A 14,659-nucleotide genomic window follows, 5' to 3' on the forward strand; every position below is an offset into this window, starting at 1 on the left:
CTGTATGGAGTCGGGCAAGTTGTGTTCGCTGTACTGTAAGGTACATACCTGGAGAAATCACTCAACCGGTGTTGAGGCTGTTCCTTCCATTTCTGTTCGAGACTTTTAGTTCATTTCGCCTGACTCCTGGCTGTAACGCATCTTCCTCGGTACCTGCCTTAGTACCAGACCACCCGCATCGACCCTCGCGCCCCCCGGTCTTCTCAAAGGTGGATCCTGCTTAAAGGTGAACCTCGTGCTAACCATGTCTCATCCAGGATGGATTAGGTCAAGAAGCTGAGGCCATCTCATCATGGCCCCCCTCCTCCCGCATCCATCCCATCTCCAACAGGGGGCTGGTGGAGTCGGTTAAAAGAAATCCAATCCGATGGAAGAAAGAGGACCTTATTAGACGGCCAGCCAACGAGCTGAACTAACCAATGTTTGTGTGTCTAGGTAAGTAGGAAAGTAAGCCGCCAACGAAAACCCTTCTTCATCAAACAACCCTTTTAGGTTTTCTTTTGTATCCCATTCGACTTTCTGAGCAAGACAAGACGAGACACGGGACGGTTGTTACCTTCCTTTTTACCTACCAACCTACTGTTTGCACCTAAGCCTACGACTAACTTAAGTTTGTCCTGAGTACCTTTTAGTAGGGTGCCTTAATTGGCTACTCCGATCTGCCCGTCCCGTCTCCGAGCAGCTGCCGAACCTTCCATTATCCGGCCGAGTCCCCTTTAGTTTGCTTCTGTCCGGTTGCCACAAACATCATTGGATCTTTCGACTCTTCTAATTTTCTTCTCTGCATTCCACCTCAACGGTTTTTCGGTCTCGTCTTTGTGCGCTCAACTTGTTTTCGATTAGCCATTTTTCGCAGTTCTGTTTCTGGGAGCTTGTTTGTTTTCTGCTACTCTTGGCTTGCCGGGATACTCTATCCCTCTATTGGCTTCCGTTGATGATTCAGTTCTCATGATGCGATTGTGATCCCACTCGCTGGCTTCTTTTGGCATCAATTTGTCCGACTTGACATTGTTCCCATGGTTTACGTTGCGCATATTCTTATCGTGCTCACTCACCATGGATAACTTGGAAGGGATGCTCCTGGTCCCTCCAGAACGAGGCCAGATACTTGGAAGAGCTGTTTGGAAGGTTAGTCTCCTTTATCGCGCTGCTCTATTTGTCACTCGAACTCACAATCATCCGAAAAAGCTGCGATATGTCGTCGTTGGTAGGCGTAACACCAGAGGTGGCCCTAGTCAGTCACAGTTTATATCCAACGGTCGCAACAACAGTCTTGGGGGCAGTAGATCTTTCCCCAAACTACCCATAGAAGAATCCTGCATACTCATCTACAAACACAAGGTATGAAGCCCCTGAGTATCTAACCCGATGTCTCCCAGCTGACCCCATTGGAATTCCAGGACGACACTGAGCCAATCCAGCAATGGCCAGTGAACTCTATCACCGATTGTCAGGTCCAACAGATCAATCATCGCAAACAGGGTCCCGTTCTCCCTACTCTCGTCATATCCGTTGCCGACAAAGAAAAGAAACGACGTTCGAGCCGGGCTGCCGGTCTCATATCATCGAGCAAAGAAGCTAGCGCGACGACCCTGTGGTTTCGCACGCCTCCAGACGATCATCATGTCAGTTTACATGAGTGGGCACGCAACATTCTTGCTAGAAAATCTCCGATGAGTCCAGAGAGCCCAATGTCACCCCAGTTCTCCAATCCCTTTGCCACGATGTCTCGCGATGCCTCCGATTATTTCTCCCGGCCAACTAGTGGTAACAAATCTGGCCGTTCTGATCCACGGAGTCTTCAACATAAGAGCTCCATCAACACTCAATCAACAACCACAACCACCACCACCACCAGAGAGCGGCCCCTCACATTCAGTTCCGAATCCCTCAGTTTACGATCAAAACGCAGCGATGTCTCCTCTCCTTCGAGCAACAATTATCCAATTCAGCAGATGAATTTCCCGATTCCTGGGCAGCACTACACTACGGTCCTTCCAACTGATTTGCCATCCCCTGTCAACACCACAGGAGATTATCAAGGGGAATTCATTGAGGGGTGGACCTCCGCACAAGGAAGATCATCCACAATGAGCTCGCCAATCCGCGGTCGTAGCAGTATTGGCTCTCAGCCGCCACATCCATCTATCGCTGCGATAGAGTCTAGCTCTCCGCCTGGGCCACGAGAGACCATCTTGGACAGAGCGTTTCAGATGCGATGCATTCCTGGCTCAGAGCGAGAGGTGCCTGGCGAGGAGAAGTTGAGCTCGTTAGCTCGATTTGATGCATTGATGCGAGAAGCTGACGACAAAATGAAACAGAGGGCAGAAGCCGAACGAGCCCAACAATTGGCAATGCGCAGTGCTTTCGAGGCCTCTGACAGTTCTAGCCAAGATGATGAAAGCGATTCGGACGATTTAGATGAGGATGCGTATGGAGGGGTTCCTGATCGACGAGGTCCCGCCTTGATACCTTCAACAACACAAAGGGCATTGCAGTTTATTGCTGATCGTCGTGACCCAGCACCGTTATCACCATCCAGCCGTTCTTCGGTATCGAGGACTCCGATGATACCCCAGTCACCTCCTATACGACCGCACACTGCACATGCTAAAACGAGGCCGAATCCAACGCAGAGGACCAACAGCACCCCTCAAATGATTGCCAACATGGCCAGGCTGGAATTGGCAGCACCCCCAAGCAAGGTGTCTGATGATTCCTCATTAAGGTCGAATGGAGACAAGCGTCTCTCCACTTCAAGCACTGCTACCAAAAGGTTGAGTTTCACCGAATTTACCAAAAGACTATCGAGCACCAGCAGCTTACTGTTCGTCCAGACGAACGCTAGTGGGAGGAGTTCCCGGAGAAGCAGCGAGATCGACCTCCAGCCCTCGCCCCTACCATGTGGGACACTGAATCCACAAAGAATTGCAGTGCCCACCCGAGACCAAGACCGAGACCAAAACTCGGGTGATGTCACCACAAGATGTGGATGGCGCAACAGTGTTGGCGTTGTCAGTAGAGATGGCACCTTCTTCTGAGTTCGCCATGTCAAGAAACAACGAGACCATATACTGAGATGATCCCACAATACTCGATCCCATGGCTGAAGTTTTGACGAATCTGAAGCGATATCTAGTTCTGAATTTTGCTGTTATGCAATTGCATACGATAAGGATATGGGCAGTTTTTGGTGCAGCCTAGCTGCTTGTACGATTTTGATACCAAACGATGGCATCGTCACGACTCTTATGACGGAGATAAGGGGCCATTGGGTACGTGGCCCCAGGCGTTTACTGTTCATGGATGACTTTCTGTCTCCACAAGCATTGCTCGGTGTCGTTGGATTCTGATGGGCATTGGCATACATTCAACCCCATAGACATCATACAAGGGTCATTCCACGACCAAAGCATCACCTAATACATCTTGAAACTTCTTTTGACGTGATAGCATTGTCATATACATAAAATCACCGGCGAATGGTTCTCGGGGCTGGAGCTCAGGGTTCGTCCTCACTTGATGTGGGTTCTTCCCAGTCCTCTATTCCTATTGCTGGCGTGGGTGCTCAACTGTCATGCTTTTGTCTTGCGTGTCATCCATCAACTGTATTTGCGAACCCCCTTCCGGTCCTGGTATTCTTCGTAAAGCCCATTCAATATCATCCAACATCCATGAAGGGATGTCCTTGACCCCTTTTTCATCATCCACATACATCGTACCACACCCCTCTAGTCTATCGGATATACTTGGCGATGGCTTCTTGCTCCTCAGGGCTTAATCGCTCACTGACGAAGCGCTCAATTGCGCCGCCATGTCGCTGATTGGCGCTGACCATGTACTCTTTTACCCACTTGGTGACGTCGAGAACCTCAGGGAAATCATCCTTAGCCAATGCTCTGCAGGTGTTGAGGGCAGTAAAGGACATGCCGAAGCCAATGTCATCAACATCTGCCTCGGCAACGACCTCATCGCCAGCGCCAGCAGCCACAGTAGGAGGGTTAACAAGTAGTGAAAGAAGCTTGCGACAGCTGTTGGCCCAGCCCTTCGCAAATTGTTGAGCAAACGCTGACGAGTCACACAGAGTCTTGGTAAGAGAGACAACTGCAACCTTTCGATCAACTGGGCGTGCAAGTTTCTCTGTTTCACCAAGGACAAAAGCAGGGTAGACCTTGGTGAAAACGCCGTCTTCCACTGAGTTTGACTGCTGGATGAAGTAGTCGGCTCCATAGCCAGCCTCAACACGAGCAGATACAAGATGGTAGAAGCGGACAAAGCGGAGTTTTAGAGACTCGGCAGGGGTTCCTTGAAGCTTCGTGTAGACTAGCCTGAGAATTGTACCGAAGTAATCATTAAGGACAGCTCTGTGGCCAAAGATTAGATATCAATACAAACATGTGAAAATGGAAGACTTACGGCTCAAAGCTCTTCACAATGGAATCCAAGATGTCAAAGGCGAGTACCTCCGACTTTTTGCCACTGAGCAGCTTCTGGAAGATTCCAAGCACGGGCGCAATTTGTCCCTCGGCCTGAATAGCCTGGGATGCCCGAGGAATAACAGCCGACAAGAGACGTGTGCATGCAGGGACGTTTCCTCGAGTCTCCCAAAGTGTGGGGTTTAGGAGAGGACCTAACAGGGCCTTGTAATTCTCCGAGATGGTCTCAGAGGGGCTAGATTCGAGAAGCTGCGCAAGAATCTGGAAGACATATTGCATGAATTCTGAGGACATGTTAGCAAGGTTCACAAACATGGAACTGCGCGACCTACCCGTGACATCCTCGACCAAGATTTGATGGAAGGGCCCCCACAGCTTCTCGTTGAAAAGAGCAGCATTGCTAGGGGCACAGTATCGGACAAGAGCACCAATAGCCTCGAAATGGTAATAATAGAAGCGGGGGTTGCTGGGGTTTTGCTTCATAACATTGGTGATGAGGATGAGATGAGTCAACACATTATCCAGCAGAGGAATAGCTCCGTCTTTGATAACGATCAAAATTCTCATAACGCAACGCATTAAAAACTCGTTCTCCTGTAGCTTGGCAGGGCTTGATTCCTTTTCAATGAGCTTGAAGAGATGGCCGAGAAGATCCTTGGCGAAGGGCTCAATGTCTGCACGGGGAAACATGGCATTGCCCACATCATCTGTGAGAAACAACACCCTCTCCACTGCGATAGCAGCATAAGAGTAAACGACGTAGTTGTCTGAGTTCAGATTCTGGATCAGGGGGCCCAGAGCCACTTTCCACTGCTCCTTGGACAGCTGACTTCGGAAAGTGTAGAGGTACTTGATGGCGTCGACCTTCGAGATTGGTTCAATACCTTGCGTGTTAATAAGATCTTGGGCAATGTGCTGCTCAAAAAATTCAACGACATTGACAAGGGGGTTAACAGTCTTTACACCTTGAGCAGCAGTTACCGCACCCTTGGCAGCAATAGACAGGAAGAGATAGATGGCAGTATCCTTGGCCTTCCAATCACTGCTTCCTTGAGACAAGTAGTGACTGATATATTTAGACACCACCGTTGTCACAGGCGCTTCAAATCGTTCCTGAAGCTTTCGAAGAAAATCGGTAGCAGATCGACGACGTGAGTCTGTGTCAGACCCCTCCAGATCCCTGCGAATGAATTCAATAGGCTCGTCCTCAAAGAGCTCGATATCCGATTCGCGGAGCGCCACATTTGGTAGAATAACCTTCTCGACAATCTGTGTCAAAACATCCTCGCTATTGAAGATTCCTGAATGTTGTGCAGACGACGCAATAGCGGTAAGGAAATGCAGAGCTTTGCTGACAATAATGTCGTATTTGGTCTCGGGGCCTGTTGAAGACAAAAGGTTCCACGCTTTCTCGATGAAGGGCTGACAGTACTTGGAGAAATCCTCATCGTATTTGACGGTGAAGAGTTCGAGAATCTCGCAAATATCAGCCTTGACCGTATCAACTATGCTCGTCTCGGTGTCGTCATCAGTCTCCAACAGGGGGTTGGAGTACGTAAGGTACTTGTGAAGGAGTTCAGAGATGCTGCCGAGATTCTCCTCGAAGATAGGAGGTAGATCATGACAAGACATGTCGTGCAGAATTTTGATTTGAAGGTCCAAGGCCTCGAACCAGCCATGCAGCACTTCCTTCTTGTCGTTGTTTTCGGCAATCTTCTTATCGGTTGTCTAATGCGCCAGAAACTATGAGCACGAAGCAGACAAGAGTATTCACTCGCTATGACTTACCACGAGAAGCTGAACGAAAGCTTGTCCAAAGGTCTCAATCACATGATTGATCTCCATGTAAAGTTCGTCTGTTCGAAAGAGAGGTCGCCATCTGGCAAAGATAGAGTGTGCAACCTCGAGAACACCAACGTTGACCTTGGGGTCAGTAGCGGAAAACCGACTGACGAGTTCCTACACCAAGAATGTCAGTACATTATATAGTAACTACCCATCAATCTTGCGAGCTCACCTGGGTAAGGGTATCCCATCGTCGCCAGAAATCAGAGTCTGCAATAACGCTGATAGCGTCACCAAGCTGGGCCTGAATATTGGGGGGAGATGAGATCATGAGGCCGATGAGGCGCTCCTTGATGACTTGAACTTCATCTTGAGGTAGCTTATAGTTGCCTTCCTCGTCCTACACGGAGTTCGCGATTTAGTATTCTGAGCAGGGTCGACCGAGAAAAAGGTAAGACGGACCACGTAGTTTGTTCGAATAAAATTCTTGAAGGCCAATGCAGCAGCGAGTCGAGTCTTTGGCGGTAGGGTGTCGGAGTTGACAATGTTGAGAAGGCTGAGAGAGTACTGAGGCTTGGTAGCCTCTTGCTTGAGGGCAGTCTCGGCTGTTGGTGATGGTTGTTTATTAGTTTCCAATCAAAACCGCGGGGCAACGAAGTAGTGGGACAGGGCAACGGATCAAGTACCTTTACGATGCTCTGTAGGATCGAGAGTTGCGTCAAGGAGTTGAGCGATCTGACCAATATCGGCCGCCATGGTGAGGATGTATTAATAGGGGCACTCCTAAGAGGAAAGGGTAAAGGACGAAGAGAAGAAAGAAATGAGCGGTGGTGATGGGGAAGGACAAGTTTGGAGGTAGGTAGTAACAAGAGCTGAGAGGTTGCAGGTCAGGTTGACAAGCAAATCAAAGCTCGGGCGGCTCTAATTTTTTCTGGGTCTCCATTGGCGAGATGCTATTGGCAGTAAATGGCTTCGAAGCCTTCAGCAGCGAGCTAGCCCAGGCAGTCGAGCTGCAGTTGATGGGCTTTAGAGCTAGTCTCACTAAGAAGAGCTCTAGGTTAACACTCAAGGTACGAGGGCAAAAAGGCTTCTGTTTTTGTCTTAGGTGACAAAAATATTAACGTAAGCTTAGTATAGACCTGAGAGATTTTAGTCTCATTATTTTTGACACCTTAATTTCTAAGCAAAGGTTTTCTCTCTCCCTGAGGACTGCCTCGTAGCTAGGTATAATAGCACCCTAATTGACCGTACTGTTACCCAATGGTGGCCTAGTAGTGCAGCTCATCATCGATGCAGAGAGTATGTAAAAAAATTATTATTAAAGAATCTAAGCAACAGGACCAAGAATATAGGCTACCGTTCGCATTACTCTACACCGATGTGGCCTGATACTAGATCTGGAAGTTAGGTATGTACTAACCCTTCATTGCATGGATAACAACTCTCTGATACTGTCCCAAAACGATAGGTAAATAGATCAATAACCGTTACACTACCTACCTTAGTACTTAGTATGCATTGATCGGAGCCTGTGAAGCTAGGTACATCCATCTACCTGGGCAACTTCTTTGTGGCGGATGGCAGCGATACCCCAATTGATATGCATAAACACACACACACGCACACATACAAATATATATTGAATGCAAAAGACAGTATTTGTCATTGACTATTTGCTCGTCTCAATGATGAAATCCAGCCACAAGATCAGCGCCATGGCCTGTCACCCAACTCGGCGATGGAACCTACACCGATACAACCGTGGCCAAAGAATACTGCAGGTACGCTGTAGCTAAGGAACAAAATCTTATTCTCTACAGACTCGGGGTCCCTTCATAGTTCCAGATTGGCGCGATTGGCATGCGGTACCTTACCGCCTACAGCTTGGTGGCATGGCGTACATAGTAAACCCTTGGCTGTTCGTGTGCTTCAGGAAACAGCCATTCAAATGCCACCAAGGGGTCATCTGCTATGGCTTAGTAAGGACAAATTGCGTTTCCATTAGCTACACAGGTACCTTGGGTGGGCAAAAGATCAGTAGTATACGTTACAGGAAGTACCCTGCTGCATTGATCTGCCTTATCATTGTCTTCCCAAAGTTAGTGGGTGGTATTCCCCAAGCGCAAACTTTACCAACTTAACCACCATCTGCCAACATCGTCTCCCATGCTTCAATATTCTCTCATCCCTCCAGCCTCATAAAATCAAATCGCTTCATACATCCGTCATAGCAACCCAGTCAATGATCGAGCACCTCGCGCGCTAGCCAGTGTGTCGTTCTGCGAGTCCTGGCCTCTTTTTCTCGCCTTTGCATCCCGCCGATCTACCCACCGTGTGGTGCCATCCCGGATCTTCGTCCACCTCCGCGCTATTGGATCACACTTATCGTTATCATCACTCCTTCTGGTCCCTGACTGAATCTGCACGATACACATTCTCGCACTCGAAGCCCGACGTCATCTACGACCTTCTTTGATCATTTAATGAACACGCCTTATCCCGTGTATACACGCAACTTCTTACAGGCCCATATCAGGCCTAGGTAGCACATGTTTGGCCGGTGAGACTCGCTTGCACCGTCTGTCCATCTTGTATTTGCTCTGCACACTGCATCCGAGACGCCGTTCCGTTTGTCGTACTTGCGACACAAGACAATTCAGTTCCGTTGTCTTGTCTAAACGCCTCGTCGAGCTCTTGAACTTGCCCGATATCCTGTGTGCCCATCACCTTATCGTTGCGACTCTTTTGACGCCCCATGTTGTCTGTTTTATGTCGATTGATCCGTTCTGCCTTGCCGATGACAAAGCCTCCAATGCACAGGTTTCTGTACCTTTGCTAACATGTTGCGCCGTTTAGCCTCACTTAGTCACCAAGACTCCAACGAGACTTCACACGAGCACATGTCACCGCAGCCAGGAGATGGTCCATCATCCCCAGATACGTCCCGTCAGGGTGGCCTTGCCCATGTCCTCCGGGGTCTGACAAGTTCTAAGCTCTCCAAATCCTCACCGTCTATAGCATCACCCTCTTCAGCGAACGCCCAACCGACCGCCGAGTTCGTCCATACTCCAGCCCCAGCCGTCTCCCCAAACCCACCTCATGGGCTGTCTTCTAGTCACATGGAGTCCTTTGAGCTTCTCAAGAATGGCTCACCCAACGAGCGCATTGCTGCCGCCAACTCGTTGAAATACGCAATTGCCGAGTACCCTCTCAATCCTGTCCTGGATATTTGGTATGCTGCAAAAGACCTTATCGATCCCGCAAAACCTGCAGCAGCACGAGCAGCTGGTTGGGAGCTCCTCACGGAGTGTGTGAAGCACGAGGCCTCTTCTGATCTCGAACGGCAAGAATATTTCATGACTCTATCAGCTCCTGCAAACTCGGAAGATTTTCACCTACAGTTGGCTGCTCTTGTTGACCTGACCCGGCGGGGCCGAATTTTGACAGGCTTCGATTATGAGCTTCTTCCTCTTTTGACTAATTGGTTATGGGAATCTTACAACGTGGTGCGTGCAGCTAGAAGGAAAGCGTCCCGGAGTTCAAAGGGCGCTTCTCGAAATCGTGCTGTCGCTTCTGGTGAAGAAAAAAACCTCGCTCAGTTATTCAATTTTCTCATCGACGTCATCAAGTTCAGCTTCAACAATGCAGATGAATCTGCTGTGACAGGATTGATCGACCGATTACTGGCAATTTGCATGAGCACGAGCGTGGAAGAGGATCTCAGATCGAGCATAGCGGTCATTGATGCAATTGTGACATTTGGGTCTATACCAGAAGATAAGCTCAAAGGCTGTGTTCAAGTGCTCAGCTCTATCTATTGTATGGTGGGAAGCCTTCAGAAGGACTCCTGGAACACGCTCTCAAATCTGTTCAAAAGCCATAATGGACAGGCGACCATCCGCATTTTATTGGATATTCTACGAAATAATCCTACGGATGGGGCCAAGGAGAAGGATGTCAACCGAGAGATACGCGGCGCCCTTGCCGTACTGCAAAAGGTTCTGTCCAAAAGCCCGGAGAACGGCTATCCGGGGATACCTTTCGCATTACTGGCGGATGGTCTTGCCATAGTTGCGAAAACTGGCACTTCCATTAAAACTTTGACGGCTATTCTTCAGTTGCTTAATGCTCTATTTGACGGTGGCGATGGCCATATCCATCGTTTGATCATCGACGAGGACTGGTCCGTAATACTCGAGGCTGCCGCGACATGCTCCAAACGAGCAATACCTGGGCCGCGCGACTCTGATGGATACCGCAGTCCTATCAGGGACGAGAAGCCTGAGGAAGCTCTGATCCGAGAACTTATAATCCTCATCAAGCAGCTTGATGTGCTCATTAACCAAAAGTCGGATGTGTTTGTTCCTCGGGCAACCATTATTTCGTTTCTAACCGAAGTCCATCAGTTCCTCCCTGACGAAACTGCATCGTCTGTCTTGAATTACTTTCAGCAGTTCAGATGTTGTTCACCTTCAGATCTCCAATGGGAGGAAAATCTAACCTTGGTTTTAAAAGGATTCTTTGGCAACAGAGATCGGTCCTCACAGATTAGGCTTCGAGCCTTGGAAACCATCATGGACGCTTACGAAGTCGTGGATCTAGTGGGCGATGACCCCGAAGAGAGCTTCATCCCGCAACTGGCCAAGAGCATCCTTCAAGATGTTTCTGAAGAGACGGATGTGTTGGTCCTTGAAGGAATCATGTCGCTCATGGTCTCAGTTGTAGTATCTTGTGACATGGAATTATTCGATTATATCGTCGATGCCCTCCGAGGCATCGTCATTGGCGACAGGCTCAAATCACCGATTCCATCGTCAGCATCTCATAGCCCATTCGCTCAAGGATCTTCCGAAGAACACCTGCCACAAGGACAGTCGCCCTCAAACGTGGTTGCCAAGGGATACGTGAAGATATTTGTGCAGACTATGGATTATGACAGTGGGAAATCCTTGAGGCTATACCATGCGCTGATAAACATTGTGAAGTCGAGTCACTGCGAGGTCGATGCTCGGTTGACCGCTATGAAGCTCTTATTTAGGCTGCGTGCCGATTGGGCCAACCGAATTTTCATCACAAAGACACTTGAGACTAATTTTGTTGCCGCCTCCTTGTGTCGAACCCCGGAAACATACGCCAAGAAGCAGGCTGAGGAGGCTGCACAGTCTATACGCTTGTTAAGAAATGAACATGGTGGGTCGTCCAGGTCTGCTCGCGGTATTTCGTTCAGCCAAGGGCAAGGCCATGAAAGAGGCATGCCCGTTCGGTCTGCAAGCGTCGCTGCTGGAAGTGGCCTGCTCGGCAGTAGTGGTAGTGCAGCTCGCTATCATCAGCTTTGGAGCCTTCCGGACCCAGAGGCTTTGCCTGAATCCGTGACCGGCGTGTTTAGTCCAGTTCTGGTTTCTCACAGCCCTGGCTCCGCTGAACTCGTGATGGGGGAAGAAGTACAAAAGGCCAAAACGAATATTGAGGCTACTGCCCTCGATATTGCCGCTTGGCTCGAGGCTGTCCTCGGCTTGTTGCACGGTTGCGACTGGGAGGTGTACAGTTTTGCACTGGTTCACCTTCCATCACAACTCAGCAACCATGCCATTTTCAGAGACGCCATTCCCCAGATTCAGGAGCTGCGAAGACTCATTTGCGAGCAAATCCGAACCAACTCCTTTCAAGAGCCTCCAAATGCATCAGGCTTGAGGCGAGCTGACGTGGCGATTTGTCTCTTCCACAGTTTAACGATGATTCTCAGTTACCATGACCACTTTCAAAAGGGCGATGAGGATGAAATAGTCAAAACATTTGTTCATGGCATCGCAACTTGGGAGCGGAGTGCAAAATGCTGCATCCATGCCTTGTCCATATGCTGTCATGAATTGCCACTCTCAACAAGCAAATCACTGGTTCAGCTATTGACCAAAATGTCTACTATCATCACCCAGCCGCATGTCTCTATCCATATCCTCGAATTCCTGGCTTGTCTGAGCCGTTTACACAACGTGTATGTCAACTTCAGAGAAGAGGAATACAAGATTGTGTTTGGAATTTGCATTCGCTATCTGCAATCTGTGAGGGACAAAAAGACTTCCAACAGGAACAGTCATGCCAGCGAGCCGTCTACCCCAGCAACCTCAACGGGCAACCTTTCGGATGCCATACACCCAAGCGCAACAGACGATTTACCACAGTATGTGTATGCATTAGCATACCATGTGATACTCTTCTGGTTCCTTGCGTTAAAACTGCCCGACCGGGCCACCTTGGTTGGGTGGCTTGTCAGGAACATATACAACGAGATTGAAGATGCGCACACAGATAACGAACAAGCACTCACTTCGATCGACTTCATGCAAAGGTATACATACGCTGACGTGGAGGAATCATCCCAAGACCCTCTCTTTACATCGGATCGATTTGGAGAGATCATAAAGAAGAGATGGTTGGTTGGTTATAGCATCGTCACCGTAAATCAGGCCACGACCACTGGCTGGGCTCAGATCGTCAAGAGACAGCCTTCAGGCACCTCGGCCTTCACGATTCGAGAAACGTTTGATCCACCGCCTCCGCATCAAACACCCAATTACGTGGATATTAGCAGGGAGGGACAAGTCTCGACGAATACTATCTTGCCCAGTCACATCATGGTACAACTGATGTCGTCCATCCCTCAAGGTCATGATCTAGCGCGACCTATTCCGCTCCCTGAGGATGATGCCGTTGAAAGAGCCATTCGAGTCTTTGATCGAAGCTCTACTGTTGATGGGCACAAAGTCGGCGTCATATACATTGGAGAGGGACAGACTGATGAAGTCGAGATTCTTGGGAATGTGTCTGGTAGCAGCGACTACATGGAGTTCCTCAACAATCTTGGCACATTGACCAAGCTCAAGGGAGCGACGTTCAACACTCATGGACTCGATCGCGAATTTGACTCTGATGGCCAGTATACTTTTTGCTGGCGAGATCGTGTCACAGAAATCGTGTTTCACGTCACCACACAGATGCCTACGAACCTGGAACATGACCCACGTTGCACAATGAAGAAGCGCCATATTGGCAATGATTTTGTTAACATTGTGTTCAACGATTCAGGTCTGCCTTTCAGATTTGATACTTTCCCGGGCGACTTCAATTTTGTCCATATTGTCATTACACCAGCGTCAAGGGCTTCGTTTATTGCTGCTAGAGACGCGTCCAAACACAGTCAGCCCTTTTATCGTGTTCAGGTCTTGAGCAAGCCAGGTTTCCCTGAGATCTCGCCCGCTTCAGAGATGAAGATTGTATCACTTAAAGCTCTCCCAGGTCTGATCCGTTTGTTGGCTCTTAATGCTTCGGTGTTCTCTCACGTCTGGGCCAATCGTGAGGGTGGTGAGCATGTCAGCTCGTGGAGAAGTCGCCTCCGTGCTATCAAAAGGCTTCGGGAGAAGTACACACCTTCAAAATCTGGGCAAATAACACCCTCGGCCTCACAGAACTCATCTCTCGGGGGCGCACCTCCGTTACACCAACAACAGCCGCTTCTGCCACAGGGAGATATATCCTCGTCGCGACCAGCCAGCACCGTCCGCGATAGCTTTACGAGTCTACGTCGCACAAGTGTAGCCACCTTTTTCACAAGCACAAGTGAGCAGACCTCACATCGATCCTCAATGTTGTCATCATCTACAACAACAAATGACACTGAGATTGGTCCATTTCACGCGCAAGATTCACACACTGACACTGTCGACTTTTCCAAATGGGCCTAAAAAAAAAGTGCTATGAAATGGGGCGCGGGAAACGTGAAGGAAGGAGTTACATTAGCAAAATCATTATGTTTTTCAAAAAAGGGCGGAGGCGTCTGTCTATATATTAGGTGTCATGGAGGGGGGGTTCAAAAGTTTTTGCTCTAGGTCACACTTGATGTTTGCCTGTTCTATTCCTATTTCAAGTCTGTTTTCCTGTCTATTTCTGCTTACAGCCCACTTCGATATACCCTGGAGCTGTGTCTCACTCGGAGTAGAACATTATTAGACTGCTAGAAGACATTTAATGGTCTTGCCAGTATTACTTGATAGTACTCACCTTAAGAAGGTGGTTGTTGGAGCAAATCACTTTTCTGAAAGCCTGCAGGCTTACGCATCCACGTACAGAGCTCATCCGACCTGATCAGCCGATGCAAAATATTTCGTCGTACAACGCTGCTGCGTAGTTGAGAGGCTGTTGTGTAACCGACGCTCAGTCTGCTTAAACCCGCCTATCAAAACCCCATACCGTTTGGTAGACTGCAGTGTCTCGTTGTCGCAACCCGCCTGGTTGCATGACTGCCTGGGATGTTTGTCAGCCCAAACGGGCTGGCTCATGTTGATCCACTAGCAGCACAGAAAGGTCACCGTTACACAAGTGCGGCGCGTGTAGTATTTTGCGGTCAAAACCTCATCCAAAAGCAGTAGGCAATTCACAAGCCT

At 49.0% G+C, this 14,659-nt stretch overlaps 3 protein-coding genes across 6 annotated transcripts; 2 read left to right on the top strand and 1 right to left on the bottom strand.

Annotated features, from left to right (window-relative positions):
- Nucleotides 1-331: 331 nt before the first annotated feature.
- Nucleotides 332-4,089, top strand: FOXG_01630 (uncharacterized protein). 4 transcript variants are annotated; one of them, XM_018378542.1, is made up of 4 exons: nt 332-1,128; nt 1,189-1,341; nt 1,401-2,776; nt 2,838-4,089. In XM_018378542.1, exons 1-4 carry the CDS (start codon nt 1,057-1,059, stop codon nt 2,914-2,916), a joined length of 1,680 nt encoding a protein of 559 aa, XP_018234480.1. In that variant the 5' UTR covers nt 332-1,056; the 3' UTR covers nt 2,917-4,089. The 4 variants fall into 4 exon arrangements, with proteins under 4 accessions (XP_018234480.1, XP_018234479.1, XP_018234482.1 ...); XM_018378541.1 differs by having other exon boundaries at nt 1,401-4,089; XM_018378544.1 differs by lacking the exon at nt 332-1,128 and having other exon boundaries at nt 1,138-1,341.
- On the bottom strand, nt 3,391-7,122 carry FOXG_01631 (uncharacterized protein). Its single transcript, XM_018378545.1, has 7 exons — nt 6,908-7,122; nt 6,684-6,826; nt 6,454-6,621; nt 6,225-6,395; nt 4,769-6,164; nt 4,417-4,720; nt 3,391-4,364 (listed from the first exon to the last, which is right to left on the bottom strand). Exons 1-7 carry the CDS (start codon nt 6,975-6,977, stop codon nt 3,737-3,739), a joined length of 2,880 nt encoding a protein of 959 aa, XP_018234483.1. The 5' UTR covers nt 6,978-7,122; the 3' UTR covers nt 3,391-3,736.
- Nucleotides 7,123-9,121: 1,999 nt separating this feature from the next.
- FOXG_01632 (uncharacterized protein) lies at nt 9,122-13,960 on the top strand (the record flags this gene model as incomplete). The annotated part of the gene is made up of 1 exon (XM_018378546.1): nt 9,122-13,960. One exon carries the CDS (start codon nt 9,122-9,124, stop codon nt 13,958-13,960), a length of 4,839 nt encoding a protein of 1,612 aa, XP_018234484.1.
- Nucleotides 13,961-14,659: the final 699 nt, after the last annotated feature.

Source organism: Fusarium oxysporum, chromosome 5 (genome assembly GCF_000149955.1).
Source record: "Fusarium oxysporum f. sp. lycopersici 4287 chromosome 5, whole genome shotgun sequence".
NCBI lineage: Eukaryota > Fungi > Ascomycota > Sordariomycetes > Hypocreales > Nectriaceae > Fusarium > Fusarium oxysporum.

Bases quoted from the DNA above. Each gene is read 5' to 3' on its own strand.
- FOXG_01630 (XM_018378541.1), top strand. From the start codon at position 1,057: ATGGATAACTTGGAAGGGATGCTCCTGGTCCCTCCAGAACGAGGCCAG. The intron at 1,129-1,188 runs GTTAGTCTCCTT...CATCCGAAAAAG, and splicing joins TTGGAAGAGCTGTTTGGAAG to CTGCGATATGTCGTCGTTGG. The intron at 1,342-1,400 runs GTATGAAGCCCC...TTGGAATTCCAG, and splicing joins TACTCATCTACAAACACAAG to GACGACACTGAGCCAATCCA.
- FOXG_01631 (XM_018378545.1), bottom strand. From the start codon at position 6,977: ATGGCGGCCGATATTGGTCAGATCGCTCAACTCCTTGACGCAACTCTC. The intron at 6,396-6,453 runs GTGAGCTCGCAA...TTCTTGGTGTAG, and splicing joins GATGGGATACCCTTACCCAG to GAACTCGTCAGTCGGTTTTC. The intron at 4,721-4,768 runs GTAGGTCGCGCA...ACATGTCCTCAG, and splicing joins CTTGGTCGAGGATGTCACGG to AATTCATGCAATATGTCTTC.